This window comes from Aythya ferina (assembly GCF_964211825.1).
Source record: "Aythya ferina genome assembly, chromosome: 1".
In the NCBI taxonomy this organism is placed as follows: domain Eukaryota; kingdom Metazoa; phylum Chordata; class Aves; order Anseriformes; family Anatidae; genus Aythya; species Aythya ferina.
Window position 1 is genome coordinate 164,424,282 of NC_140296.1, and position 26,460 is coordinate 164,450,741.

Below are 26,460 nucleotides of genomic sequence, written 5' to 3' on the forward strand. Positions count from 1 at the left end.
ATCTTGGGCAAGTTTCACAACAGACAGCAGTCCAGCCACAGCAAAGACAGGGACAGGCTTCTCCCAAATACTCCTTCTCACCCACATTGAGAAACCCTGACCTAAGGGGAGACTTAAATCTCATCTCCAAACCCCATGCCAGCCAGTCCTTGAGACGCTGACTGCATTAAGAGCAGCGTTAGAGCCTTGCATACGTGTGTAATAGCGTGGTTTAAATGAGTGCCTCTCCTTTTTCTGCTCCACCCTTCTGCTGGACGTGTCTGAGATCTCTCCGCTCTCAGTTTGTGCCGCCCTCCCACCTCATCCAACACGTGACTGCTTCCCTGCCAGCTCTGCAACGGGCCAGGCCTCAAAGCACTGCACAAACCGGGAGGGAAGGGGAAGGGGCACCTGGCTGAGCCAGCTGTGGGGCTTACATCGTATTGCTGTGGGAAGTTGCGGATGGAAGGCAGTGGTCGGACAGACACCCACTTCTTCTTTGCTTTGGACATCACCAGCAGAACACGACGTTCCTTTGTCCAACTAAGGAAGAGAGAATAAATCAACAGAGGCAAAAGGAAGAACAGAACGAGGTTTTGTTTTCCTCAGAAATCCTCGAATATTGACAGATGACCAGATCCTACAGTCCAGCTCATCCCTGCCACTATCTGGCTGCTCCTAGATATGCGCATCTGTGGCAGAGAAGGCAGAAGAAGGGTGTTTAGGATTTCTCCCTGTATTTCTTACATGTTTTCTGGCATGTATCCTTTCGTAAAGCCACAAAAGTCTCCCCCAAGTCTTGCGTGGCATCACCATGGATTACTAAACATCTGCGTTCCACCCTTTGACACAGCCAATTCTTGTGCAATCAGATCCATGAAAAACATTTGGGAATATTTTCTTCTTGAAAGGTGCAGCGTAAATGCAAGTCATTACAAGCACTCTCTTACAAACAGGTGCCAGTAGGTACTAAGTCTCCTGCAGCACCAGGAGGTACCCTGAGCAAAAGCCCCCGCTCTGTTCAGCAGCTGCACAGAGGTGTTATCCTCCCATCCCAGGGAGCGATCCTCTCCTGCTCGCTTCCTCCAGCAATGCTGCTTCTGTGTCTTCTTCATCTAAGGTCTTATATTTATAATAGGATGCTGGACTGAGCCTTTGTGGCTTGTGTTTGGGGAACTGATGTGCCATAAACCGCTCCATCCTATGCTGCTAGGTTGCCTGGGTGAGAGAGGCCACAATTTCCATGTCCCAGTGGCTCCCTCCCTGCTGATACTCGCTTTCTATCAAAACAAACATCCTTATGGGCCCCGAGGAACTCGGAGGTGCAAACAGACAAGACATGCATCGGAGGAGAGCAACAAAAACAATGAAAGGGCCAAGGAAACTAATTTAAAAGGAAGTAGAACTCCTTGAATCATTGCTAACAGTGACCTGGCAGGCATCTTCAAACAGCACAGAGCACAAACAAGTGCAGAGGAGAACTGTCTTAGTGACCTCATTAAGGGGAAATAATAACAACTGGAGAAGGGAATTGCAAAAACTGGACTGCAAGCACCAGGATTATGAGCCTGGCTGTGATGCACCAAGCACAGTGCTGGCTGCAAGTCCTAACAGTAGCGAAGAGAGCTGGAAACTGGAAAACAGTTACCTGCAAAGCTCACTGTAAAACACCCCAAGGAGCAAGAGGCTGCTAGGAAGCCTCGTAGGCTCTTCCAGCAAAGCCAAATGAAGCCCTTGAGGAGGTAAGGGGAGAAATTCTTGCCCTTCAGGAGGGGTGGGGGAAAGAGAAGGTTGCATTGCTCACCAGTGGCGGGCTTTGGCACTACAGTACTTGAGGTCTTTATCTGGCTCCACCAGCTGCCCGTTCCTCCAGCACTGGCCACACACAAATTTCATCTGGAGGTCAAAGGTGCTCGACGTGGGAGCCCGGGGAGAAGCCTGGGGAAGAGAACCAGCACCTCAGGCAAACAGAGCTGGACGCACCCCCCTTGCAATGCCGCAGAGGCGCTGGCAGCTCCCTGCACGCCTGCGTGCCAGTGACAAGCTGGATTAAATCAGAGACAGCCCAACTCTCCTTTGCCAGTGCTAGCTGGTGGCCTGTCGAGATACCAGACAGGAGCAAAACCGCTGCTTGCTTCAGCACGATTCCCTGGGTTTTGACGTCTGGCCAAGAGCGCAGCCAGCCTGGCAGCCTCCAGCGCTGACCAGGCCTGGCTGCCAAAGCCCCGCGGCGTATCGCCGTGTACAGACAAGCTCTGCAGGACCTGCCCCAGCGCTTAATCCCCACTTCCCCGCAGGGAAGGCAATCCGTGTGTCCCTTGCTATCCACGGAGGGAGCCCGGTCATGCAGCTGGAGGAGCCCCTGGGGGGAAGCCAGAGCGTGACACAAGACAGGACCTGCTTTTGGACCAAGAGGCTTGTGTTACATCCAGCATTCGGCACACTGAAGTCAGAACTGGATCCTCTTGTTAATACCCTTCAAAGCCATTTCTGGGCAGGTTTCCATTCCTCACAGTTTCTTTGCTCTGGGTTTCGCAGGCAGTTAAGCGCGATCTCTGGTCAGAGGTACAGCGGTTAACACACGTACTTACATCCTCTCAGCCACTTCACTTCATTGGCCTCCCACCTGGCACTGCGAGGCAGCTGCTTTGGGATTATGACCAACAGGTTGTGTGTGTGTGGGGGGGAAATGGAGCGAATCCCATATCACCATTGCCTCGTATTTTCTGAGCAAATCTCTAATAAGTCATTTAAATTGTATACCACCACTGGAAGGCTTGAGGCTGGTGTCTCCAGCTCACTTGCAAACCAACGAGCAAGCCTGACTGCACGCCAGGAGCTCTGGGCACGGGCACGTGTGAGGGTACAAGCAAGAACCTCCAAGAACAGCCCGGCGATGGAGCCGCCCGTGAAGCACAAAGGTCACATAGCAGTGAGCAGCTCACTGCCTGCCCACCGCAGCCTTGACTTCTAACTCTGAGCATCTCACAAGGAGCAGACAGGCAGGCAAAGTCCCTGAGGAGCCAGCAAGAGCAGGAGCGTGGATCCGATCTGCATCACCTCTCAAAGGGAAAATAGCAAGCACAGGATGGTGCGGAATCAAAGCATCTCCCAGGAACACTACATCAGCTATTGACTACCGCTCCGCACCCTCCAGACCCAGTCTTTTGAAGCAGATCTGACAGACAAAGATCCTCCAGCACCGTGACAAGCTAACGAGAGAGCTGACCTTTGCCTGTGCCGACTACAAGAGGCTCTCACTGCTGCCGATGTCCCAGAAAATGGACTCTTCTGGAGAACCCCCATCTCTCTTGAAAAGCAGCGGTGTTTCTGGCCTGCTTGCCTGCAAGGCAGCCTTCCTGGCGGCACTGGGCACGAGGCCTTTTCATCTGTCAGCCCTCACAAACGCTGCTGACCACCAAATCACGTCAAAGTGGCCTGCTGTGGAATGCCCAGGGCTGAGACCCAGGCTATCACAGAAGGCAGTGTTGTACCTCTCTCTCAAACGAGGCCTTTGATCAGTAGTTTTGATCTCCACCTGGTGTCCAAAGAGAATCACTTCACAGCTTGCCGATGACCCACCAAAACTACAGAGCTGAAGTAACAAATTAGCCCTGAGGGGATGCTCTCTTTTACCAGCCCATTGCTGTCTGCCATGTAACCCACCAGGAGACAGATTCCACAGCGCAGTCAGGAAGCTTGGCTCAGATCCACTGACCCAACAAAAAGAAAAACCTGAGTGGTTCCAGAAGGCACGAAACATCAGAAATAGAGAACACGTTTCTCAGGTAATTCGGGTGCTCTGGGCTGCTTTTTCAGAAATTCTTGACCAAAAGAAGTCCCACGCCTTTCTTCACGAGAATCACGCAAGCTGCTGGTCAATGCAGCGGGCATGTGTGCTCCTGGGGGATTAGGAGGAAAGCGAAAATCAAAGCTGCTGGTGCTGTTGCTACATGACTGTGTTTGTAAAGGCAAGACACATACCTGGCAGGCTGCTGATAACCAACAGTGTGGAAATTAGTATCACATGAGGCTCCAGCAGACCAAGCCAGGCAAAAGTGCCTTCGGCTGTGGCACCACCCCTTGTTACGAAGCCAGACAATATAGTGTTAGCTCTGCACCATGGCAACCAAATAAATAAAAGTCTTTGGCACGACAGCTCCCCTCTTCAGGCTCTGCAGAAAGCAAAGCCCCAGCACGGCCACTCATGTCTCCCAGCTCCAGGAACTCCTTTTGGCCATCCTGAAGTGCTCCCTGGAGGATCCGTGTGCCCCTTGGGGGATTATTCAGGGGGTCTGGGTTACTCAGCCACCTGAATGAGCTGTACTTAGGTGCAAGTACTCCTTCTGAGACAGGGAGGGATGTTCCTTTCCTCTCCCTAAGCTGCTAATTCTGAGGGCAGTTTTTATGGTGGTTCTGCAGCTGGCTGGTGGGGTAAAACAGAAAAGCCCCCAAGAAACAGAAGAACTGAGGGCTAAACCCCTTAGTTCCCAAGGATGCCGTGGGAGTTGAGGGCACCCAGCTACCTACAGCTCTCACTCCCGACGACTGCCTCTTCCATCTGCAGCCCCAGGGTTTACTCCTACGTCAGCCTGTGTGGGATCGAACACGTGGGCCCACGTAACAGATCCCTGGCAGGTGTTGAGCAAGTGGTGTATCGTCATCTTCCATTTCTTGCTAAGTCTCCTGACCCGTGTCACCACGGCTGCCAGGTGTCTGCGTGCCGCCTGCTTCTCTTCTCCGCAACTGCATGGCCCCAGCTGCTAACGTCAGCCCAGCTGGCAGCTGGGACCAAACTGCAGCAAAATCCCTGGGAACAACTTTGCTTCCGCTGACCAGAGGGCGCCGGGGCAAGCACAGATCACGCTGGGCGGTGAGATGGACGGTTCTGCTTTTACAGCACTCCTGGGAAGTTGTCTTTGCCAGGCAGCCAACTTTGAAAGCTGGGAGGATGCTGAGCAAACTCTGAGTCACGATAGGCTGCTTGGACTGAGGAGCATAATGGCAAAAGTAAACAGCTCTCAACAGATACATTAGTCCTGCCCCCAGGGTCTTCAGCAGCAAGCCCACGTCTCATCACAGACACTTTCTGACTGTACCAACAAGGCTCCTACTTTGCCTCTGCACAAACCGAGGCCCTGGGAGGGCTGAGCTGCAAACCAGCTTTGTGCCAGGCATTTCTGGGGTGCAAACAGACTTTGCCATTGGCCATCAGCCGCGAACATTGCCCAGTGGACCCTGAAATTATAGCTCTCTGCCCATCTCCTGATGGCTGATGTAGCAGGCACTGGCATTTTTCTTCCTCATCCTCTGTCCCCGGCAAGCTGTAACAGCTGGAAATGAAACCCCTGCTCAGCATCCAGATCCCACGTGCTTCCGTGGACATCTCTGACCGTGCCTGACAAGCAGCTCAGTCTTCTAACGGCAGCACCTCCAGGCAAGGCGAACTCGAAGCTGCAAGGCTCACAAGAACACAGCCATCCATCTATCTTGTTTTATCCCCACGTTATGCACAGAGAACAAGACAGAGCTTTCTGGAAAATGCAGGCAGATCTATCGCAGGCAGGACAGAACCAGTCACGACTTCAGTCTCCGTGGGGCAGGGACTGCTGGTGTAAATCCAACCACTGTCACAAACTGCTGCAGATTCACAGTTAGCTTCCTCCCCTGCGGAGATGCAGGTAGCTGTCTCTGCCCCCGTGGCAGGCTAGAAGGAGAGCCTAGCCAGCTCTGTCTGAAGGGACCATCCAGATCATCTGGGCTCACTTCTCGTATAATACAGGCTATAAAAACTTGTCCCATACCTTCGGGACCAAACCTATAGCTTCCTGAGAGGTTAAAACAAATTGCTGAGACAACTCAGACAGCTTTGGGAACTAGAGACCTCGGTTACTCTGGACCTTTCCTTCCCATTCCTCAGCCAGCACCCTCTCCCCCAACCACTTCTTCCCACCACAGCAGAACACGCGCATACACGTATGTTGCTGAGCATTTCCTCCAAGATGACTCCACCTCATGCACCATAACCAGCAGACTGCTGGGCACAGCCCACTGAGAGCATCAGTGAAAGTCACCTGAGCCTTTCCTGGTGGGCTAACCCATGGTGATCACACCTGCTTTCCCCAGCAGCAGCACCCTACAGCCTCCAGAATATTGCCTTACTGCTGGAGCAAGGGCACATCACCTTCGTTTGGGAGCTCTCATCCAGGAGACCTCAACCTCAGCAACACCTGAGCTGCCAGTTCCACCCACTCTGGTGTTCAGAGTAGTCCCACGGGTCATGAGTCGTTTCTTGAGTCCTTCAAACTTGCCATATCATCCGTTGGCCACTAAAGGGCAGCAGGACCCCTTTGATCCCTACCCTGTGTGGCCAGGATCCCCCAGGTCTCCTGGTTTCACCAGCAAGGTGTTGCTGGAAGCACCAGCAGGATTGCCCTCCCTGCTCTGAGGGCTTCTCCCCACCACTGAACTGAGCAGATACAACGCTGCAAAACAAGGTGCAAACATCATCACTGGCACTGCAAACAGGAAAGCTCTCAGCTGCCTCAGTGGCCAGCCTGGTCTGCCTGGGACCTGTGAGGCACAGCAGGGGGGAGGAGAAGAGAAAATGTGCTGGAGCAGCCAGAGGCAAACCCAGGCTGCGAGCCCGAGATGCACCTTACCATGCTGTTGGCTGGTTTGCTGGCATGTGCCTCCATCTGTTGCCAGTACTTCTTGGATTCCTGCACGATATCTTCGTGGGTCATTCCTGGGAATGAGAAGGAGGAGATGGGACTGAGCTACCCCTCTATGACCAACAGAAGAGAGGGAGGAGGGAGGGTTTGCAGCTCTTCCCACACTGTGGCTTAGGAATCCCCGTGTGACTGATGACCCACCAGGAACATCAGAACATGGGCTGTGAGGGGACCCAACGCCACCCCAGAACCTGTTCAGGCGCAGGCTAAGGAGGTAACTCTCCAGTGCTCCTGCTCAAGCCAGATGAAAGGGGAAGAGTTTGGTCTCCTGGGCTCATTCAGACCTGGTGTTCTGCTGAGGGTGTGTGCAGAGGACCCTGATGCTGACTCCAAGACTGACCCTGATTCCTGACCAGGCATTGAGACCTTGACCAAGGCTCTCCCCCAACACCTTATCAACAGATCCTACTCAAGGCCCCGAAGACAATGTTTTGTTATTGGAGTTTTGCCACTAGCTGGGAAGATTTGAGCTATCTCACTGTCTCAGACATCTAGCATCTCCAAAAACCCAGAAGTCTCATCTAATCCCTGCTGTTACACTCTTCAAGTTGTTGGAGGTGCTCATCAATCAACAGATGAAACAGAAAGTTGAATTTCAACACAAACACCAAGTCCACCCGAGGCAGCAAGACCAGAAGTGCTATACCAACCAAGGAACAGCTGCTTCTATGTAACCAGCAAAGAAAGATCTGCAAGGTTTCAGGAATCAGAAACACATCAGTCAGCGAGAAAAAAAGGTTGGTCAGAGCTTATCTAAGGAATTATCTCCTGACCAACTCAAGTGGTGAAGGAACAGCCGCTGCCAGCACCAAGCAGCCAGATGAGTGCTGCAATTCTGAGTACTAGATGTCAAGAGAAAGGTATGTAAGAGTAGGAATTGGTCAGTGTGAGGACTGACTCTGTTAGAGACAAGCCAAAGTTTTTTTTTTAAGTCCTATAAAGACCTGAGATACTTGCCAAAACAAACAAAAGAAGCATCTTACAACTGCCAGTTGACAGGAGAAAGTGGGGTGCTGAGGATGGCCTTGGTGCAGCATGCCCAGCACAAAGAGGTCACAACATTCCTTGTTTTGCTTTTGCCAGTGGTCTTTATCATTGAAGTGTGGTGTTCCCCAGGCATGCCGCCTCTCTGGTCTGGGAGCCAGCACGTTCCTGAACATGAGGGCCAGCAAACACAAGTTTTCCTCTCAGTTTAGGCTGCGTGCAACTTCAGTAAGCCACAGCATTCCTGACCTCAGTTTCCCCATTTGTGATTTCAGCTGTCCAAGTGCCTGCCAGACAACAATACTGCTGTTTGTACGGGGCTTGGACAGGATGAAAAGAATTTCTTCAAGAAGTTTTGCTTAGGTTTCCAAAATGGCAGCTGCTGCCTAGCCAGTACTCCCAAATCAGAGCTCTTTGCAGATTTTCTTCTTCTTGACAATTAATCCCAGAGGACACTGTGCAGCGTTAGGAAAACTGCAATTCCCTCTCCCAGGTTCAAGTATTCCAGGGCTGGACACAGCCCTGATCCATTCTTTGGGGGCAAGCCCTAAAAAGCTGGGAAAATCACAGCAGAGAGTTAATGCACTGCACTGGATCTGGCAGAGCAAATGCAAAATGACCAAAAATGACCAAAGCAACGTCCATCTTCACCATTCTGCACACCTGCACTGTGAGGCTGGGTATGCAAGGCTCTTGTCAGAAGACTGAATTTCAAATGAAGTCCTTAGCAAGCAACTGCCTTCTCCCACTCACAGAAATCTGAACTAACTCAATAATATGGTCTAGAAATGTAGTGGTCAGAAAAAAACCCTCCCAGATATGAAAGGATGTTTTCCGATATGCCAGCTCTACAAAGCAGGAACTGTCCCAGACACACTCTGGGAAGCAAAAGGCCAATATGCTGGTCACTTTGTAACACTTCAGCATCTTTTGCAACATCACTAGTGAGGACAAAGACCCTGCGATTTCCACCCATGGAAGAAGGTAGCAAGATGTCTGTGAATAGCCACGGTGAGGAAGGAAACAGTCCTGCCCGCACTGGTTTCACACGCAAGCTACTATGAATGATGGATGCTCCCTTCCTATTTTTGCAGAGCAAACGGTACCTAAATCAAGCTCTCTGCTCCAAAGCTAAAGCCTTCCCAGAGACTGGTGACAGCTACCTTTCATCTCTGTTTCCTTAACAAGGGCTACACCTAAGAGAAGTGATAATCTACCACTCCAGAAAAGAAAGCTCAAAAGGAGACCAGGCTCATACATACAACAGCCTTGCAGAAAAATCAAAAAGATGATGGCTCTCCCATTGTTGGAAAAGATGGGAATAAGCAGAAGAATTACCGACCACTTTTGCAGCTAAACTCATGGCTTGTTTCAGCTCCTCGTTTTCCCTTTGGAAGACACTCCTTCAGGGAAAGAAGCCATGAAGCAAAAATCAGTTTACCCATTTCATCTACAGGCAGAAAAGGAAGGAAGAAGGAGAGAAAAGAAACTTTTCCTAAAAATAAAAAAACAAACAAACATGGAGTGGGGAAAAGAACAAGCTGCTTGAATACCAGAGTGCCCAGAGTACTACAGGCAGTATTGTTAACATTTAGGGCAGCAATCGTTGCCCTAAATGTTGCCCTCACAAGCAACATGTTATCTAAGAAGCTCCAGTGCTGTAATTTTTTGATTTCCTGTGGCCGCAAGTGAGTGAGGCCAACTGAGAAGAATACAGATGGCATCTGCCATCTTGTTCATCGCTGTCCCTTGTCAGCCGAGCCAAGCCAAGGCTCAGGACTGCATGAGCTACACTGACAGGCACTTGAATAGTAAATTAAATTAGTTGCTCCCAATTACATCAAAGAATGGTAAGAAAAATCTAAACCATATTTTCTCTCTGAAGTACTCTCATTAACCAGGCTGGGTCCTGCGCTAAACAAGACCCCATGGTGAAAAACCATCCTGGCAACGTTTTGGGGGGACCACCATCCATGCAGTTAACAGGAGAGCAGCAAGACAAACCAGTGCTGTCAGAGGGAGAAAGGAGTGCAAGGCCAGATGTGGCAGTGTTGTTGTATGAGTGACCCGAATGTAATTCCTGTAATAGCCTCTTCAGCGGCACGCCATCAAAGCCTTTTTGGAAAACACCAAGTATCTTGTCATTTCCCACTGTTGCTGAATTTGTTCAGAGAAAATGAAGACACACGGTCTTTCTTTTTATAACTGCTTTGTCACCTGTGTGTGCTGCTATTCTCACTGCATCAGCTGTTCATTCAGGGACCCAATTGCTATTTAGGGTCTTCCACAGGATTTAAGCATCAAAACACGTCCGGGGATTCAGCCCTACCTAACAATTATTTCAGCTTATGCAGCTGCTCCCAAAGGAAAAGCTTCCTGGTCTGCAATTTACAGTAGCACCTGTAAAGGGACAAGACCCAAATCACCTCACAGAACACCTTGGTGCTATTTTCTGTGTCTCCGAGGAGAGAGATCAAGTGAGCAACAACTTCTCAGCTCTCCCAGATCACCCCCTCTCCCTCCCAGCTGGCCCCAGGCATGTGCTGGAGGAAACTCGGGTGCATGCATTGCCAGCCACGCTCACCTGAATATTGCTGCAGCAGCCAGACCTTGAGCTCGATGAAACTGTGAGCGAAGTGGCAGCTGTCCTCGCGCAGGCAGCCGTAGCGCACCTCGTGTCGGCACACGTCAAACTGAAAGTGCTCCTGGAACTGGCGGATCTTGGAGTACTTCAGGGAGGTGGAACGCACGATGTGGACCAGACACCTGCAGCCAGGCCAGGGACATTTTAATCACCGGAGGACCAAATCTTCAGCCCTCCTCTTTATGTCTGATTTTCATACAATTGACTGGGAAGGCAGATGATCAGCTCTGAGAGAGGCAAACTCCCACTGGGAAAACCAACCACCCGTCCTCCCACTCTGTATAAACTCTAGGTAGGTGTTTGCAGTCTTTTCAGCCCATGGATGATGCCCTGCTCAAGATCAGAGGTCAGACACATTTTAAAACATGCAGCAAATACAACAACTCCTCTGGCTCAGCAAGTCTCTAAGTCTCAGGCTGCCAAGAGCCAGAAGGGGTTGTATTACCGTGTACTTGACATGTTTCTTACACTTGTTTTCCTAAACATTCATTATCAGCCAGTCAGAGGCAGGATCCCGAGCTAAAGGATCTTTGGATTGACCTTTACATAAAGGCCAAACTCAAAGGCAAATTAAGTCAATGGAAAACTTAAGGTGATTCCAAAAGGGCTTTGCTTATGCCTGAAATCCCTCAGCACCAGAAGCAAACACGCAGAGAGAAGCATACAGCACTACTGATCGTGTCTTTAAGCTACCCTATGATTGGAACCCACGGGAGGGAGAGAGGAAAAGAGAGAGGGAGAGGGAGAGAGAGAGGGAGAAAGAGAGAGAGAGGGAAAGAGAGAGACCAGGAGCTTGGAGTTAAACTGGCTGGACGTGTGAGAGACTGCTCCTATCAGCACAACCAACATTCACTCACTTGTTGTCATGGAAACTGTGTTTGGCAGAAAGGTTGGAGCAGACAGCTGGTGTGTCCTTGGTCCCTTTGCTGATAATACGGGGTTTGCTGTCAAAGCAAATCTGAGAAGAGAAGAATTAGCATGCTGGGAAAATCTTAGACAGAAGTGAACCAGAGCCATTTCGCTTGGAAAGAGAAGAAGAAGCTGAGCCAGCCTATTCTAATGTTCAAAGTTAGAACAAGCTTGGTGAAAACTTTGTGGTAGGGCTTTAAAATAAAGTAAGTGAACTTTTGGAAAGGCTTCAGGACAACATTTTTGGCTCATTCTCAACAGTATTTTCCACTGCGGTTGGAAAAATTTTGGTCAGAGCCACATATTCTTTCCCAGTTGGGCAACAGAGCAAGAACAAGGGGGAAACGATGGGGAAAAATAAAAAGAAAAGCCAGTTCACAGCTAAGAACATCTCTCTTCGCTTGTAACACTGCCAACCTGGGGAACTCTCTGCTGCAGTGCGTCAAGAGGGTAGGAGCTAATCCTTAAGTGGCTGAGTCAGTGGTTCAGCACGGGCAGCAGGCGGGAAGCTGCTTCCTTACGGGATTGTGATTTTTAAAGCAGCTGGAGCCAAATTACACTTCAAAACAACACCTCGAGGCAGAAGAAGAGGAGGGTGGTCCCCTGTGGCTGCGTGCACCTCATGCAGCTGGAGGAGCGAGGAGAAATACCTCGCATTCCTCCTGCGTGGCTGCATCCATCGCTCGCTGTCCTTCTGGGCACAGGGCACTGGCTGGGGCACAACATCCCAGCAGAGGCACGCGGAGGAGATGCTGAAGGCTCCCACTCCCCCCCCTCAGTCCTGTACCTCACAGAGGAAGGTGAAGATGCCCTGATGTTCCTTCAGGAGCTTGGCAATGGTGAGGCTGCTCTGCTTGATGCCACCTAACGGGTCAAAGAGGAGGTCGCGGTTGAGGGTCCCCTTCCTCTCCTCAGTCCACACGTCGATCTCTTCCTGGTGGTACGCGAAGGTGCAGTTATCCCCGTACTTACAGTCCTGCTTGTTAAGCATATCTACAAAGCAACAAACAGCACACACCACCACACAGGGAGGGCGGCCCAGTCAGAAACTAAGCTCTCTTTCGTCTCCTCCCACTGCCCACACCTCACAAGGAGCTGAAAGCAAGAAAACACAGAGTCAAAGAAAAAGAAGAGACATCTCCCCCCCAAGGTTTGAGTACGCCAGGGCATTCAGCGAGGTTAATGCAAACCACTAAGTGGTGACAACCTGACGTAGATGCCATCTGTTGGGGAAACTGCTTCACTACGGAGGCCTGCTTTAATGCAGTGCTCAGCCAGGGACAGGCTGCCACTTAACCACCCCCTTTTAAAGCCAATCCAGATTAAGTTCTCCTGGCAGCTCAGCACTAAGCTGGGACCGTTACCTTGGCTATTCCTCCCTCCCCACCTCAGCAGGAGCTTTGCAGTGACACTGCCTCAGGGACCTGTCTGATCACGTTGCACGTACGAGCGAAGGAGCAGGCCTTGAGAGGTTTACCCCAGACAGAGCCACAGACCTGCTGTGTGGCTGCTGGGTGGAGCAGGGCTAACACAGGCATGTGTACAGCAGGCAGATGCTCAGCAAAGCATTTATCAACTGCCTTGGCTATAATTGCACCAGGCGTCACAGCCCACAGGCTGTTGTTGGGACAGGAAGACCCCAAAGACAGGAAGCAAGACCAACAGAAGACCTCTCCCAGCCGCCCCGGCACACAACTTACAACCCCTTCCCAGCCACCCGCAGCCCTATCCCCTCCAGATCACCTTTGCACAGGTAATACGATCCTACAAAGTTGGTTTTCGTTGGGCGAGGACGGATCCTCTTCCAGGTCTTGTCTTCCGAGTTCTTCAGCCTGCCCAGCAGGATGTCTCGCTTGCATTTATGCTCCAAGCCTTCCCGATAGGTGTAATCACCAGCTTTGGGCCCTGCAGCAGGGAAGAACCCCATCAGCCAGGGGAGAGGCAAACCCTAGCGCGAGCCAACGCTCCAGGTGGCAGAACAAATGCATCACCTGTTTTGGGGTAGCAGATGTGACAGGCTTGTTTGAAGACATGAGTGGACGCCAGGGGGTTCTTCACCAGCAGGGCTGTGTTGGGCATTACTGGTTCTGGCTGGGACAGCAGGTGCTCGGTGACTTTGGGCACAGCTGGGTGACTCACTCCGCCGAGGCTGACCTGCACAAAACCACACGGACATCACTTCTGAGCTCTGCAACCGCGTGGGGAAGAAAACTCTGCAACCCCACATCCCGCTCCAGTCTCCCCCAAAACTTCCTCATTTTCTCCCTCATGGAAGCATTCAAATCTGCAATGACATTGCCAAAAAAGCTGCATGCATCTTTTAAAAAAATAACCAAGTGTTGTAGGTTCACTTCAAGGACAGGTCTCCTTCACTCGTGGTAAGGAGACGCCAATTTTCTATCATGAGACACAGAACAAAACGCCCCCCTCACTCCTTCCCTCATTCCTTCCATCACAACCAACTCTCAAATCAACCCCACTGCTACCCGGGAGGACAAACAACCGCTTATCAGTCAGTCTTCAGGCAGCAGATTAAACTGAGGATAGAGACTTTCTGCTGCAGTGACGTAACAGGGACAGCGGGACAACAGGAACTTGAGAAGAACAATTTGTGTTCCAGACTTTCTGGCCAGAGATAACCCTACCCCGTTCCCCCACCACTGGAGACACGGGACAGGAGCAGAACACTTCATCTGGAAAAGCCTCCTGAGAGGGGCAGGGAGGAGCAAAGAACTTCACTAGTCTTAAGACAAACCTGGCTTACTCTGCCCCACCCTTCAGTGTTATGTGGCTGCTAGATACAGTGGCCACATTGGATAAAAATGATGGAATGATAAAATTGATGTCTTCCTGCTGACTCTGGGGAAACCTTTACCTGCCTCACCAAAAGGCTGGGGAGAGCGCTGACCGGGGCAGGTTAAGAAGAGGGGCCCAAATTACCTACAGCACCCAAGTCACCACTACCTTGGCTCCAGAGCACCTTGGGACATCAGCATGGGGGAGCGGCTCACTCACCACGGGGGATGGTTTTTGGCTGCCAGGTGGGTGTCGCAGTTCCTGAGGGCTGGTTTCTTCTGGGCAAAAGAAAGGGGAAAAACACACAACAAAACGATCGTCTCACATTCAGAAGTGGTTCTGCTCACAAAAAGACAAATAAGTGCTTGTGAAATCCATTTGCTTTATTTATTTCATACCATTTTAGTACTTTTTACTTAAACCACCCATCTAAGTCTTGGGAAGACTCTAGGAAAGGCCTTCTTGTCCCCAAAATCACACTGAACCCATGTATGCCACTGAGTTCTGGCATTCCCAAGGTGGCAGCGCTGAGGCAGCCCAATGCTGAGGTGAATCTGAGTGCTGATGTGCTGACTGGTCAGCCTCTGTTCTTCTCAAAATATTTGTGCTGCCTACATACTGCAATCCAGGGGACAACCTGTCCCAGAAGAAGCCTGCCTTCACTCATGGGACAGGTGGGAACCAGCTTTTTGCACACCAACAGACCTCTTCAGTCCTGAAGGAAACAGCCTTGGCAGACTTTCCCAGGTAAAACAGAATAAAACCCTGTCACCCCACACCTACCAATGGCAAAGGAATCCAAGGCATCCAGTGACCCTCTGCTTGTCCCGAAGGAGTCCAGGGCATCGAGCCGTGAGTCTGTGTAGGGGAGCAGATCCAGGGAATCCAACGAATCCAAGGTGGAGCCACCACTTCCCCCCGGCGGGGGCTCGAAGGCGTCCAGCACGGAGGAGGAGGAGAGCTGCTTGGTGGGATCCATCACCAGGCCGAAGGAGGCAGGCGGCAGCGGGGTGGAGACGGGGATGCTGGCCGTCACGACCGGGGGCAGCAGCGGAGTTCCCCCCGGGAACACGGGGATCAGCTGGGGCATCTCCGTCGGCAGGTTGGTGGGAATGGTGCCCTGGACCAGAGACTTTGGGGAGTTGGGCAAGAGGAAGAGAAGCAGCACGTTAGAAACAAGGAGCGGGGAGCGAGTGAAGGCAAAGAAAGCCACAGGCTTCCAGCCAGGTGTGTGCTGAATTATCTGAACGGAAGGGACACCCGGCAGCCCCATACACCGGCAGGCTTCCCCCAGACCTTCCCACCCCATCCGTCTGCACCACACACAGCCCGGAATGAATGAGTTCTGCCAGAGGAAGAGCTAGGACGAAAGACTGACAGAAGGAGAGAGGCAGCACGCATACCCTTCAGCTCCAAAAACCGATTTGGAACAAGAAGCAGGGGACCCGTGCAGCTCTTACTAGAGGGTAGGGTGACCCCTCAGCGAGGGAGTCCAGGAGGGAGTCCAGTTCTTCCCCGATGATGTCCCCATCTGTGAAGTCCTCCACGCTCTCAGGCACTGGCAGGGGCACGCAGTCCGGAGACGGGAGCAAGCTGGCAGCAGGGAGCGAGGTAGGCAGGCCCTTTGCATCCGAGTCTGAGGGCAAAGGGGCCAGCCCCTCGCTCCCAGGGATGGAGGTGGCCACGGGAGCCGGGAGGCACTGCAGGTCCATAGAGCAGTCTGTGACGGGGGAGAAACAGAGCCAGTCACCCAGGAGAGCCTCTTGCAAGGGGCAAGCAGAGCACAGCCTGGAAGAAAACAGCACTGTACAGCTCCATCAAATCACAAACACCAAGTACATCGAGTTTCCAGAGGAGGGCTCTGGTCTGAAGAGTTCTTGCCCTTTGATATTTGTTCCCGATCTCCAGTGGCTCACTGATAGCTGAAGCATGCTCTGAAGGCCAGCGCACAGACCGACTGTCCAGATCTGGCAAGCAGGAACCAGAACAATACAAAGCCTGTGGCTGATCCCTTACTGAATTTGCTGTGGCCAGGACTGAGGGCCAGGGGCACGTAATCCCATTTCTATATAACCCACCGCCTGGTGTTTTCTTTAATGTTTCTCATTAATGCACTTGGCAGAGATCGCTGCCTCCTCTGCTCCTTGGAGCTTCGATATCCCAGCTGAAAGCTTGCTTACTCGCACCCCCTCTCTAAGCCCTCAGGCATTCTGGATGGCAAAAGATAAAAACACATGGCCCTGCTGGGAAGAGTCAGAGATGAGGGGCTCAGACCAGGCTGTGCTAACAACGTGTCCCCAAAAAACCCCATCAGACTCACTCAGCTGTTTTTACCCAAGAAAATTTCCTGCTCGAGTGCTTCCTGATGTCTGCAGGTGGGAGGATGCTCCCCGTGTTCCCCCTCAACACTTCAGCACCAAATATCCCCTTAGAAACTTCTGTGAGCAAGGGTTGGGGCATGAGAGGAGCAGGGATTTTTCCTAAGGTTTCCTTACCCTTCCGGTACGCTACAGAAAAGCTACGATGTTCCCATCATGCAAAATAAATCTCTGTTAAGTGAAGTTAAGGTTACAAGCACAGATGCCTCACAAAAGAGCATTTTATTCTCAAAAAAATTAAAGGTTAAAAAAAAGTTAGAAATTCAGGAAATGCAGCATTACATTTGCAGTTCTCAAACCAAGCACCCAAACTACCTTAATTCTGCCCCTGTGAAGATGTCCTGGAATGAAAGAAAAGAAATCAGAAAAAAAGGTGCTACTTTCTCCGTCCACACAGCAGTGGCTGCACTGTACCTGTGGCAGGCTAAGGCTGTAAGCAAGGCTCAGTTTGGAGGGAGAGGCAACAGCTTTTATTAGAAGGACTGATAATGGAAAGAGACTAGACAAGCTTCTGAGATGCAAATCTTCACCCAAGGAGAGAAACTGCTTCTTGTCTGTACGAGCCCTGTGCACCCAGCCTCCACGAGACCTCAGCCGTCCCTTTCTACGTGGGGCTGTAACGCCACGTCGCTGCCCGAGGACCGTGTGGACGCCTTCCTCACAGCCAGCTCAGCAAACCAGCAATTCCTGCAACCCCCCGAGTCCCGAACAGAACAACAGCAGAGCTGACACACACACACAGGCCCCTTTATCTCCGGCCACCGCCCCCTGCAACCTTTCCTCCTGCATTTTTGTCGGGAGCAGGACGGCCGCCGAGGTCGCTGTGCAAAGTGCTGGAGGCCAAGCCATGGCAGAAGGCAAGGGAAAGAAGGGAAACAGCAAGGAACAGACACCGCTTTCCCTTCACAACCTTACACATCCTTCCAAAGCCGTCCCTCAGATCAGGCCCAGCCCTAACCCCATGTCCCCTTTGCACGGGCTTCTCTCAGCTCACCTCCCTTCGTCGCGGACCCTCCAGCCAGCCATTCAGCTTCCCCTTGGTGCTGGCCTCACCACTGGTAGCTCAGCCAGATTTCCCTCAGTACAAAGGGACTGCTTGTCCCTTCCCATTTTTTCAGATGTTTAAATCTGGAGTACTGTCAAGATCCCTCTGAGGGCCAACGAGGAGTTCAGGACACGCTGGAGGGGCCGGGGACACGTGCACGGGGGAGCAGAAGGGTTCCCAACGATACGGCCTCGAGGGATCCAGAAGCACAAACCTCTGAGGAATGAGTGAGGCCTCCCGTTCCCAGTTGGACTGGGAAGCAGGGAAATGTCCTCAAATGCCCTAAGAGGCCCAAACCCCTGCAAAGCTGAAGGCAGAGAAAGAGAAGGGATGCCCCACAGCTCAGTGCAAGAGAAGGGCGAGGAGAAGACAAGGGAACCAAGAGATCCCACTGCCTGCACACAGAAGAAACCCTGCTCCCCTCCCCCTGGCCCCCCAAACCTTGCCCTCCTTCCAGCCACCCGCTCCCCTTCCCCTCTATCCTTTCTCCTCCCCTACCTCTACTTTCCCAATCCTGCTTTCCCCAGGATGTCCCCATCTGCTGAGCCTGACCATCAGCCACCGTGCCCAGCGAGGTGAATGCAGTGCCCTTAAAAGCCCCGCTTCTCGCTCCGAGTCCCAAAAAAACGGTTGTTCCCCCTGTGTGTTTGCTGGCCAAAGGCCATACTGAGCCCTGTCTGAGCCATGATCTGTGCGGGGCAGGGCCGAATTAATCAGATGACTTCAAGCAAAGCATGAAGGAAGCGGCTGCAAGAGTTTGCATCTCAAAACAAAACCAAAAACCACCACCAAAAGCCCACAACAACCTTACTGAAAAAGCTTTTAAGCTGAAATGCTCAAGGTAGCTGGCACCCAGAGCTCGCCTCACGGCGTGCCAGTCTCAGGGCAAGGGGTAACTTATCATTTCAGGGGCTTTGAAAAGGGCTAGCAGAAAATGTTCTCTCTGCCTGAACTGCAGCAAAGCTGGCGTGCTGCTCTGACAACAAATCCTGACTAGACAAAGAGCCTCCTGGATGCAGGCGCTCTTCGCGCTGCAGTCAGAGTCCGGTTCATCTGAGCACAGCAAGATAAGAAGAAAAACTCTCTTTGTTTTGTGGAAGTGGGTCTCATGATTGCATGCAGCATTCGGTTATCCCACTGGCATTCAACGGAGAATGAACGTGTTTTCCAAAGCAGACACCAAATTATCATCACAGATCATGAAATTAGTGTCTTTCTATAAAAAGAGCAATGGCCAACTGCAGCAGCAAGCCATCACGCTCAGCACTGCAGCTACCTTTTGAAGGAGCAGAGACTGACACACTCAGAGGCACGACTTCAATGCTCCAGCACACGACGGAGGGCAAAGCACCCAGCTAGCCTTTCCACAGGGGCAGAGTTAAGGTCACTTGATTCCCAGCATGAGAAAAGCAACCCTGTGGCCCTCACTCTGCTCCTCCCAGGTGCCTAACACAGAGCGAGGCTCTCCTGGGGCCCTCCCAGCTCCTTTTGTTTTCAACTCCTCCATCTCAGTGGCCTGGAGGACCACACGTGCTCAAGGCACAGACAGTTGCCTACAACCTTAACTTCACTTTATCTAGGCTGTTTTGTCTGGGAGCTTACAGAAGAATTTCAGCAGCTTTGCCAAGCCCAACTTTAAGAAAGCACAACTGGAGGAGGTTGTGAACCTCAGCAGATCCTTTTAATTCCCAGAGATGTCCCTCACTGGGCCCGGACAAAAAGCTTTTCTGTAGGAGGTACTAGCAGGTAAGCACCTGCTCTGCCTCATTTTCCCCTCAGCCAGTGCCTCAGTAGCTGACTGCAAATCTCAAGGTGCAAGGAGAAACCAGTTAAGGTAATAATCTCACACGCTCCTGCTTCCCACCATCTTTTCCTCCTCCTAGTCATCAAAGTACGCAGAAGAGCCACAAATGAAGATGATGAACCTCTAAGGCCCACCAGCCTGGTCAGATACCTTACTGACAACACAAAAATCAGAGAAGAGAAATGTCTTTACCTGTGTCAATGTCATCAATCGAACCCAAACCATTGGAAGTGGTCTGTGAAGAGGGCATAGGAAAGAGGAGAGAAATTATCACCACAAATTCATCTCTAAAAAGATATTCACACTTCACAGATGAGACCCTTTACTACTCCTAAGTGTATGTGGCCCTTTCTTTTCCTTTATTGCCTCTTTCAGTGCCAGAGCAGTAAAACCACTGAACTTTAAGAGGCCATTCATCCAAAGAGCCTCTTCATTTTCACCTTCAGCAGTGGACTAATCCTGTTTCTGCAGAGGGTACCAGCTCTGCATAACGCCCAACCATGTGAGCGAATCTGTACACAGACAGGGCTTTTTCCTGTGTGGATGAGAATGCCGTGTCCCACGTCTCAGGACAAACCAGTCGGTCAGCCCCGTGCAGCGCGAGATCTGATTAGCCCGATCTTACACAACATTCCTTTTCGGAGTTCACATATTTTGCAATCTAATAACCGCAAACTTTTACAGCAAACTCAAAACAGGAAAAGGTTTCCGCCAAGACAACTGCTGACTTGGAGCTTCAGGCAAGGAATAAAAAAAGCCCATATTTTACAGAAACATAAACAGAGGCAAGTATGTGCGCTCTCAGCTTAAACTTATAAAGGTACTAGGAGAGCATTACATTGGAGATACTGCATCTACTGCAACAGTTTTTGCAACTTCTACTGTTTGCAGTACTATAATTTCTTGCAAAATGGAAGATTTTCAAATCAAAAACTAGGTACCACTATAAAAGACAGCTGACTTGCCCCCCTAGAAAGATGTGAAGGCAAGTCACTGAGCAGTGGCAGGTAAACTGATTCTTTCGTAACCCCTCTTGCCACACCAAATGTCAATTTTCATGGTTTTACGGTTTGCTTGCTTTAAGGAGTTGTGTGAAGTACCAAACAGCCTGTAAAAGCATCAGGGCTTTTTTTCTTTTTTCTTCCCCTTGGTAGCCAGTGGTGGCACACAGAAATTGGCAATTTCAGATGTTTTGCTTTATTATTTGTACAGAGCCCTGCCTGAGATGGACCTTCCAGTTCAAAGAACAACACAAAGAATACGTAAACCGTGTATGTACCTTGCTCAATTCTGGACAACGAAACTACATTGCATGATTTAATTTCTTATGTTGTTTCAGCAGTTGCATTTTCTGATTTTCACTTACTGTTGTCCTAACCACGTAAAAACTTGAAAACTGAAACATCTTTAAAATGCACAGGAAAACAAACATTCACAGTAACCACAAAAAGCAATCACCTTCAGTGGTCTGTTGATAGCAAAAGTGCTTTCACCAGAAATATTTTCAAAGAAATGAATTTCCTTGACAATATTTCTTAAAAGGGGAACACGCTAATTAGAACATTTAAATCCTAGGAGACAGCTATAATTGTGCATGTAAATAAAGCTCATAAGCATTCCAGTTGCAATCCACGAACAGTAACAACCACAGGGTGCAAACTATACCTGATTTGACAAATTGATTGATGTGCCATTACTGAGTAGAGAGAACGTTTCCAATTCCTGCTGCAAGGAAGAGAGATGTCTTAGAACAAAGGCAACTCATGAATGCTTATAAAGAAGGTAGGTAAAGCTGGGTACAATACAGTTTTCCTTTCAGGCACTGTCCATAAATAAAAGGTACCCCAAAAGGCATACCTCTGTGTACGAGGGTACAGTTTTCTGAACGCTGGCAGTGCCAGGTATTTATCATGGACACCTTAGTGCAGAACACCCAACAACCCAATGCACAATCAAGAAGTGAAAATGGTTCCTAAGTAACAGAAGTTTTTGCCTTTTCTTTAAAACATTACTGCTCTGGGAGGGCTTTACAACACTGGAATGAAAGCTGGAAGTCAACACAAGAGATAGCAAGGCATTACCAAAATACCAATCAACAAATTTCAAGTAGTAAAATCATTTTGGATTTTCTGATTTTTTTTTTCTAACTTTTCTACAAAAAAAAAAAAAAGAAGAAAAAAAATCTGAGTAAAACTTCCCTTCCTTTGAGACAGAACTGTCTCAGAGTGCTGAGAGTTGCTACAACATCAAGGGCTTTTGGGGGGGGCCTATCACACGTGAGGCTTGTTGCGGAGAGGAATATGATGCCTGAGCAACATTTTCCCAAAAAGCTCTCTGCAGACAGACTGGATGCCCAGGGATCACATCACCAAATACTGCAAAGGTGCTCCCCTGGCGGTGCTCCACACACCACTGTGCACGGGGCTGAGGCTGCAGCTGGGCAGAGCTGGCTCAGAGAGGCGCTGTCAGTCGTTCAGTGAACACGCAGTGAACACTGGCTGATGCTGCTTACTCCTGAAAACGCACCCTGGGATTTTACACGAGCGAGGCAGGTTTATCCACGAGGGCCAGCAGTGGCTTAACGCCCTCTAGCTCCATCCCGGAGTATAGATTTCCATACCAACAGAGCACGCCAGTTACTGCAGCACTTTCTTTTAGAGACAGGTTATGGATACAGCCACTGGGGTCAATTAACTGGACCCACGGCTTGCTTTTGGCTGCCTTCTTACCTAGCATCTGCCCAGCTGTGCACCTGCCATGTTCCCCTAAGAAGGAAAGGACTGTGAGGCAAAATCTCCTTTGGGATCAGGCCACATGTTCCCCTCCTCATGGAGGCACAAGCTCCCAAATACATCAGAAGCTTCTCCTGTGGCACCAGGTGGATTAGCTGGAGGCACGGGAAATATCCCAGCAGTAGACCCAGGGCAGCAGTGGGGTTAGAAATGGATTAAGGCGAAGGTGAGTCAGAGGGTCAGGGCAAACAGGGTAGCCAGCGGCTCGCTGGAGGGACTGCAGGGCAGTCTGTGTGTGCCTACAGCTGCAGAGCAGCACCTACCACTTCTGCAGAAGTAAACCTGAAAGAGTCGAAGGACGTTCTCTAGGAAAACAAAACGAAACAAAAAAGTCATACCTGAGGCCTTTTGTACGCTTTCCGAACCCTCAGTCCCAGCTTCTGGGCAAGCTCCTGTCCCAGCTGCGTGACACTCTCATCCTGGGGACAGAAGCATTGCAAGGACACTTTCAGTTCAGTGTCTTTGTGGCAGACAAAACAAACCAAACAGGAATGCAGCGCTTCACACGGGGCTGTGCCAAGAAGCCTCACTCGGAGACAGCAGGAGGTGGACAATTGCCAGAGCGGCCCTAGGAGAGAGCCCACGCGGACCAGAGTGTTCTTGCTCCTGCTGAGACACTGGGGTTGCACCAGGACCTTACCTCACGCTCTTTTGATGCTGCTGAAAATGGGAAGCAGTTATCTGCTTGCAGGAAAGCACCCGCTCTCTGAAGGCAGGGTTCCTGACTGCCATCGACAATACGGCTGAGGGGGCTGCCACAGGTGGCTGGGGGCTGCTCCAGCTTCCGCAAGGTCCCCATGGCTGGGAAGAAGGAGCCTGCAGGCCTTCCTGCACGCACAGGCTGCGTGCCTTCCCTTTCTGCCAGCCACAGAGCTAACAAACAGTTCTGATACGCAGACAATATTTACTAGCCTGGTTGGTTTGTTTGTACAGCTGAAAGCAAGTCTCAGTTTCCAACTTAGTAGCTACCAGGCCCTTTCACCAACTCCACCTCTGGTTAAACAGCCTCAGCTTAGCCAAGAGATCCTTCTGCTTCCCGCCCTGCATGCCATTAACCACCCCCCCTCTCTACTTACTATGTAATTCTGTTTTTTTCTTTTTCCAGCTTCCTTCTCTCTGAAGATTCATCCTTTCTCTTTCAGCCCCTCACTAGCCTCTGGGTCTTCCATCCCCCAGTCTCAGCAACTTTTCCCTTCAATTTGGAGTGCTACATTTTGATTGTACTTGCTCCCCTACATCCTCAACATTGATCAGGTCTTTGAACTCAGTGAAGAAAAAATCTAGTCTGCCCATGTTCTCTTCTCTCTCCATCTTACATCTCTTCAGTATGTACCTTCCTCTCCTGAAACTGTTCCCATACACTCCAGAAACCTACTCCTGGTCAAATCTTATGGTTGCTTGTCCCTCCTCACTTTCTTCCAACTCTCCGATCTTTCTGACACTGCCATCGCTCTGTCTTTATTAACACAGGACCCCAACCACGTTTTCAGTTCTCTGTTTGCCTCTGGTTCTTCTGCCTTTCCAAGCACTCTCTCAGGTGTTTTCTGAAGTCTGCTCCATGTGGAAAATTCACCAGGAAGACCTCCAGCATAATCGCTTTTCATTGATCTGACGCTGATACCTACCAGGTTCACCCTACCCAACTCCACATTCCATCGTCACTCTGACGTGTTCTCTCTGATGCTTGGCTAAGATCAAGAATGTGTTTTTCTCTGGACTACCTCCACCTCCCAGCAGCATGTAGTTAATTGTGGTCCTTTTTGTCAAGAAAGCCTGAGGGCTTACTTTCTCTTTGTCATCTTCTAGATCTTTCTTTAGCCTTCTCAGCCAAATACCACCATCAGGCGCTTCCTACCTCCCTCCTAAACAAGGGGATGCTCAACAAGGGCATGCAAAATGCTCTCCTCCAACATCCTAAAAAAATAAAACATAAATAAAAACATGCTGCTGCCTCCCTTTGTGCCACACAAAAAGCAGACCACAGAGGAGTATCAGCCTCACCATGCTGGGAACCTCTGCAAACGATCAGTGCTGAATATCTGCACCCGGTTAACTCTGCTAGACAATGAGTCAACTGCGTGGCAGTGCCTTCATCACTGCAAGCTTTAATACTTCCTCTGCTTTGACCACAACAAAGTTCCCAACTGTTACAGCAACGCAAGCTGGAAGCACCTGGTTGCTCCAGAGGCCTAGCAACTGGTGTAATGGCAGGAGAACGGAGATGATGGATAGCATGACTTGCCTTTGATGCAGAGAAGGTGTGTGATATCTGTCAAACAGGCAATAAGGCAATGGGGTACTTTAATTTACAAGACTGAACTGTTTAGAGCCAGGAATGCAGATGTTTTGATATAGAATTCATAAGGTTGAGTTATCCTGACCCAGAAAAGTTTGATAAAATGTTTGTAGACCACCATGACCGTAGTGTTTTAACCATACACTGAAGTGGCTCAATTGCATTGTGAGATATAGCCACATGGAGCTTTACATGAACAGATCTATGAGATGCCTTTGTTTATAAAACTATTTAAGAACTAACAGAATACCTCCAGTGGTTTTGGTCACCTTGTTCTGCCAAGTCAAGGAAACCATGAATACAAAAGGAGCAACTAACTGCTAACGTGGCTTTGCTTTCAAAGATTGCTTCTGTAATTCTAATAAAAAGGAAAAATTAACTTCTGCTGAAACAATTGCATTTTTCTTGTAATAGCATTACTATGATGAATCAGAATCAAATTTAGCAAAGACAACCAGTACCCAGTAGTATCTAATCACAGTCTATTTATCTGTTCAATTATCTGGCCTAAAAGAAGGCTCAATAAAACCATTATTAGGAAAATATCTAGGGCCTAATACATGGAGATAGTCCCCTCTGAAGGCAAAAAAAAATTACACACCTGTGAACATACCAATAATAATCTAGGACTCCTTCACATGTCTCTCAAGAAATAATGAAAAAAAAAAAACCACCTTTGTCAGCTTGCCTTAGCAATTATTAACTAAAACGTCAGACATTTTTATTCCAAACAGGAAAAGAATACATGTTTTCCTTACAGGGCTCCAGTTCCTATTTGTGCCATTCTCATAGTATTCTCATCAGGCATATAAAACCAGATGTTTAAAACAACCTTATGGCCCTAGATCCTATTCTGCTAGGGCAAGTTCTTGCTCCTCACAGATAGGCCAGCTAACCTGCTGGAACTGACCAGTGTCTCTGGCTGGCATTGTGTAGATGGTGACTTGGACTGAAGAAATTTATGAATTCAGACATCCTCTCCAAGTGAGAGAGAGGGAGAGAAGCTTCCTGGGCATAAGCACATCACCAGTAATAGACAACTTTCCCCTTCCTCTATCCTCAGGTGTCACACTAAACGCTATGTGATGGAAGAGCAAGGTGGTGAGCCACAGAAATTGAGAAGAGGTATGAGACAAAAACTTACATGGGGGAGGGACAGCAAGCACCGGCTGTTACACTCATATGCTTCTTTGTGTCTTCCAAGTTCATTTAGAGAGCGGGCTTTCCGGAAGAGCGCTCGGATGTTCTCCTTGTCGAGACCTAAAGCCTTCTCGCTGTCTTCCAGTGCCTTCTCATACTTCCCCTGCACGGAAGAAACCACCTCGAGTCAGCACAGCAAACTAACCCCTCTCTGTCTGAATCCAAGTGTTGTATCTCTCAGCAGAAATATAAAAGCATGTAAAAGGCAGTTGGAAATACGGACATTACATCACATGCAAACAGAAAAACTTCAGTAATAGAAGGTTTTGTTAAGTCTTCAAACCAAAAAGCACTTCAAAGTTTGTGAATGCTAGAATTTAGGCTGCTTGAGCAACCTTATCTTACTTCCCCCTCTACCTTGGGCATGTTACATTTGACAGTCTTTAATTACTTGACTGCCTGCTAACTTTGAGTCCCATGAAAAAATCTCATTATGAACAGGATGGACCTGCTTTGGGGTTGTGCCATAAAGGAAAGCTGTTGCATTCCTGAGGAAGATGGGAGAACACAGCCTGAGTATTTCAGAATCATTTTCCGTATGTGTACTGAAAGCTCTGCCATGACCCAAAGCCTTCTTTCTCACCGTGTTCCAGTACCTCATAGATTTGAAGAGGCAAACTTCCAGAACAACACTCGAAGACTCAGTACGGGAAGGCACTGGCTCTTTACAATCTGATCTCCAGACTGTGAAGAACTCCAGAACTCCTCACCAACACAGACCTGAACTGCTTTCTCAGTACCTTAAGCCTGACAAAAAACAAAAGCAGGCCCCCTCTCCTTCACAGCCTTCCTCTGGTCTTGCAGTGTACAGTGAGGAGGTATCAAAGTTCTCAACGTGTCACCATCTCCTCCAGTGCTGGGGTTGAATCCCCTCCTGACACCTTTTCCAATCGCATGGC

General features: G+C 49.8%; 1 protein-coding gene across 5 annotated transcripts in view; it reads right to left on the reverse strand.

Moving 5' to 3' along the window:
• The window catches only part of ZC3H7B (zinc finger CCCH-type containing 7B), a 42,631-nt gene that overhangs the window by 7,918 nt on the left and 8,253 nt on the right, over positions 1-26,460 (reverse strand). Inside the window, exons 5-19 of one of the 5 annotated variants that reach the window (XM_084523750.1) lie at positions 25,506-25,664; positions 22,404-22,484; positions 20,939-20,998; positions 19,466-19,508; positions 15,507-15,766; positions 14,830-15,178; positions 14,266-14,321; positions 13,242-13,404; positions 12,994-13,155; positions 12,038-12,243; positions 11,199-11,299; positions 10,282-10,463; positions 6,642-6,727; positions 1,784-1,917; positions 417-522 (exon numbers count right to left, since the gene is read on the reverse strand). In XM_084523750.1, coding sequence (XP_084379876.1) covers positions 417-522; positions 1,784-1,917; positions 6,642-6,727; positions 10,282-10,463; positions 11,199-11,299; positions 12,038-12,243; positions 12,994-13,155; positions 13,242-13,404; positions 14,266-14,321; positions 14,830-15,178; positions 15,507-15,766; positions 19,466-19,508; positions 20,939-20,998; positions 22,404-22,484; positions 25,506-25,664 — 2,148 coding nt within the window. Of the gene's footprint in view, positions 1-416; positions 523-1,783; positions 1,918-6,641; positions 6,728-10,281; positions 10,464-11,198; positions 11,300-12,037; positions 12,244-12,993; positions 13,156-13,241; positions 13,405-14,214; positions 14,325-14,829; positions 15,179-15,506; positions 15,767-19,465; positions 19,509-20,938; positions 20,999-22,403; positions 22,485-25,505; positions 25,665-26,460 lie in introns of all 5 variants that reach the window. The other 4 variants (XM_084523748.1, XM_084523749.1, XM_084523746.1 and 1 more) reach the window with 4 other exon arrangements.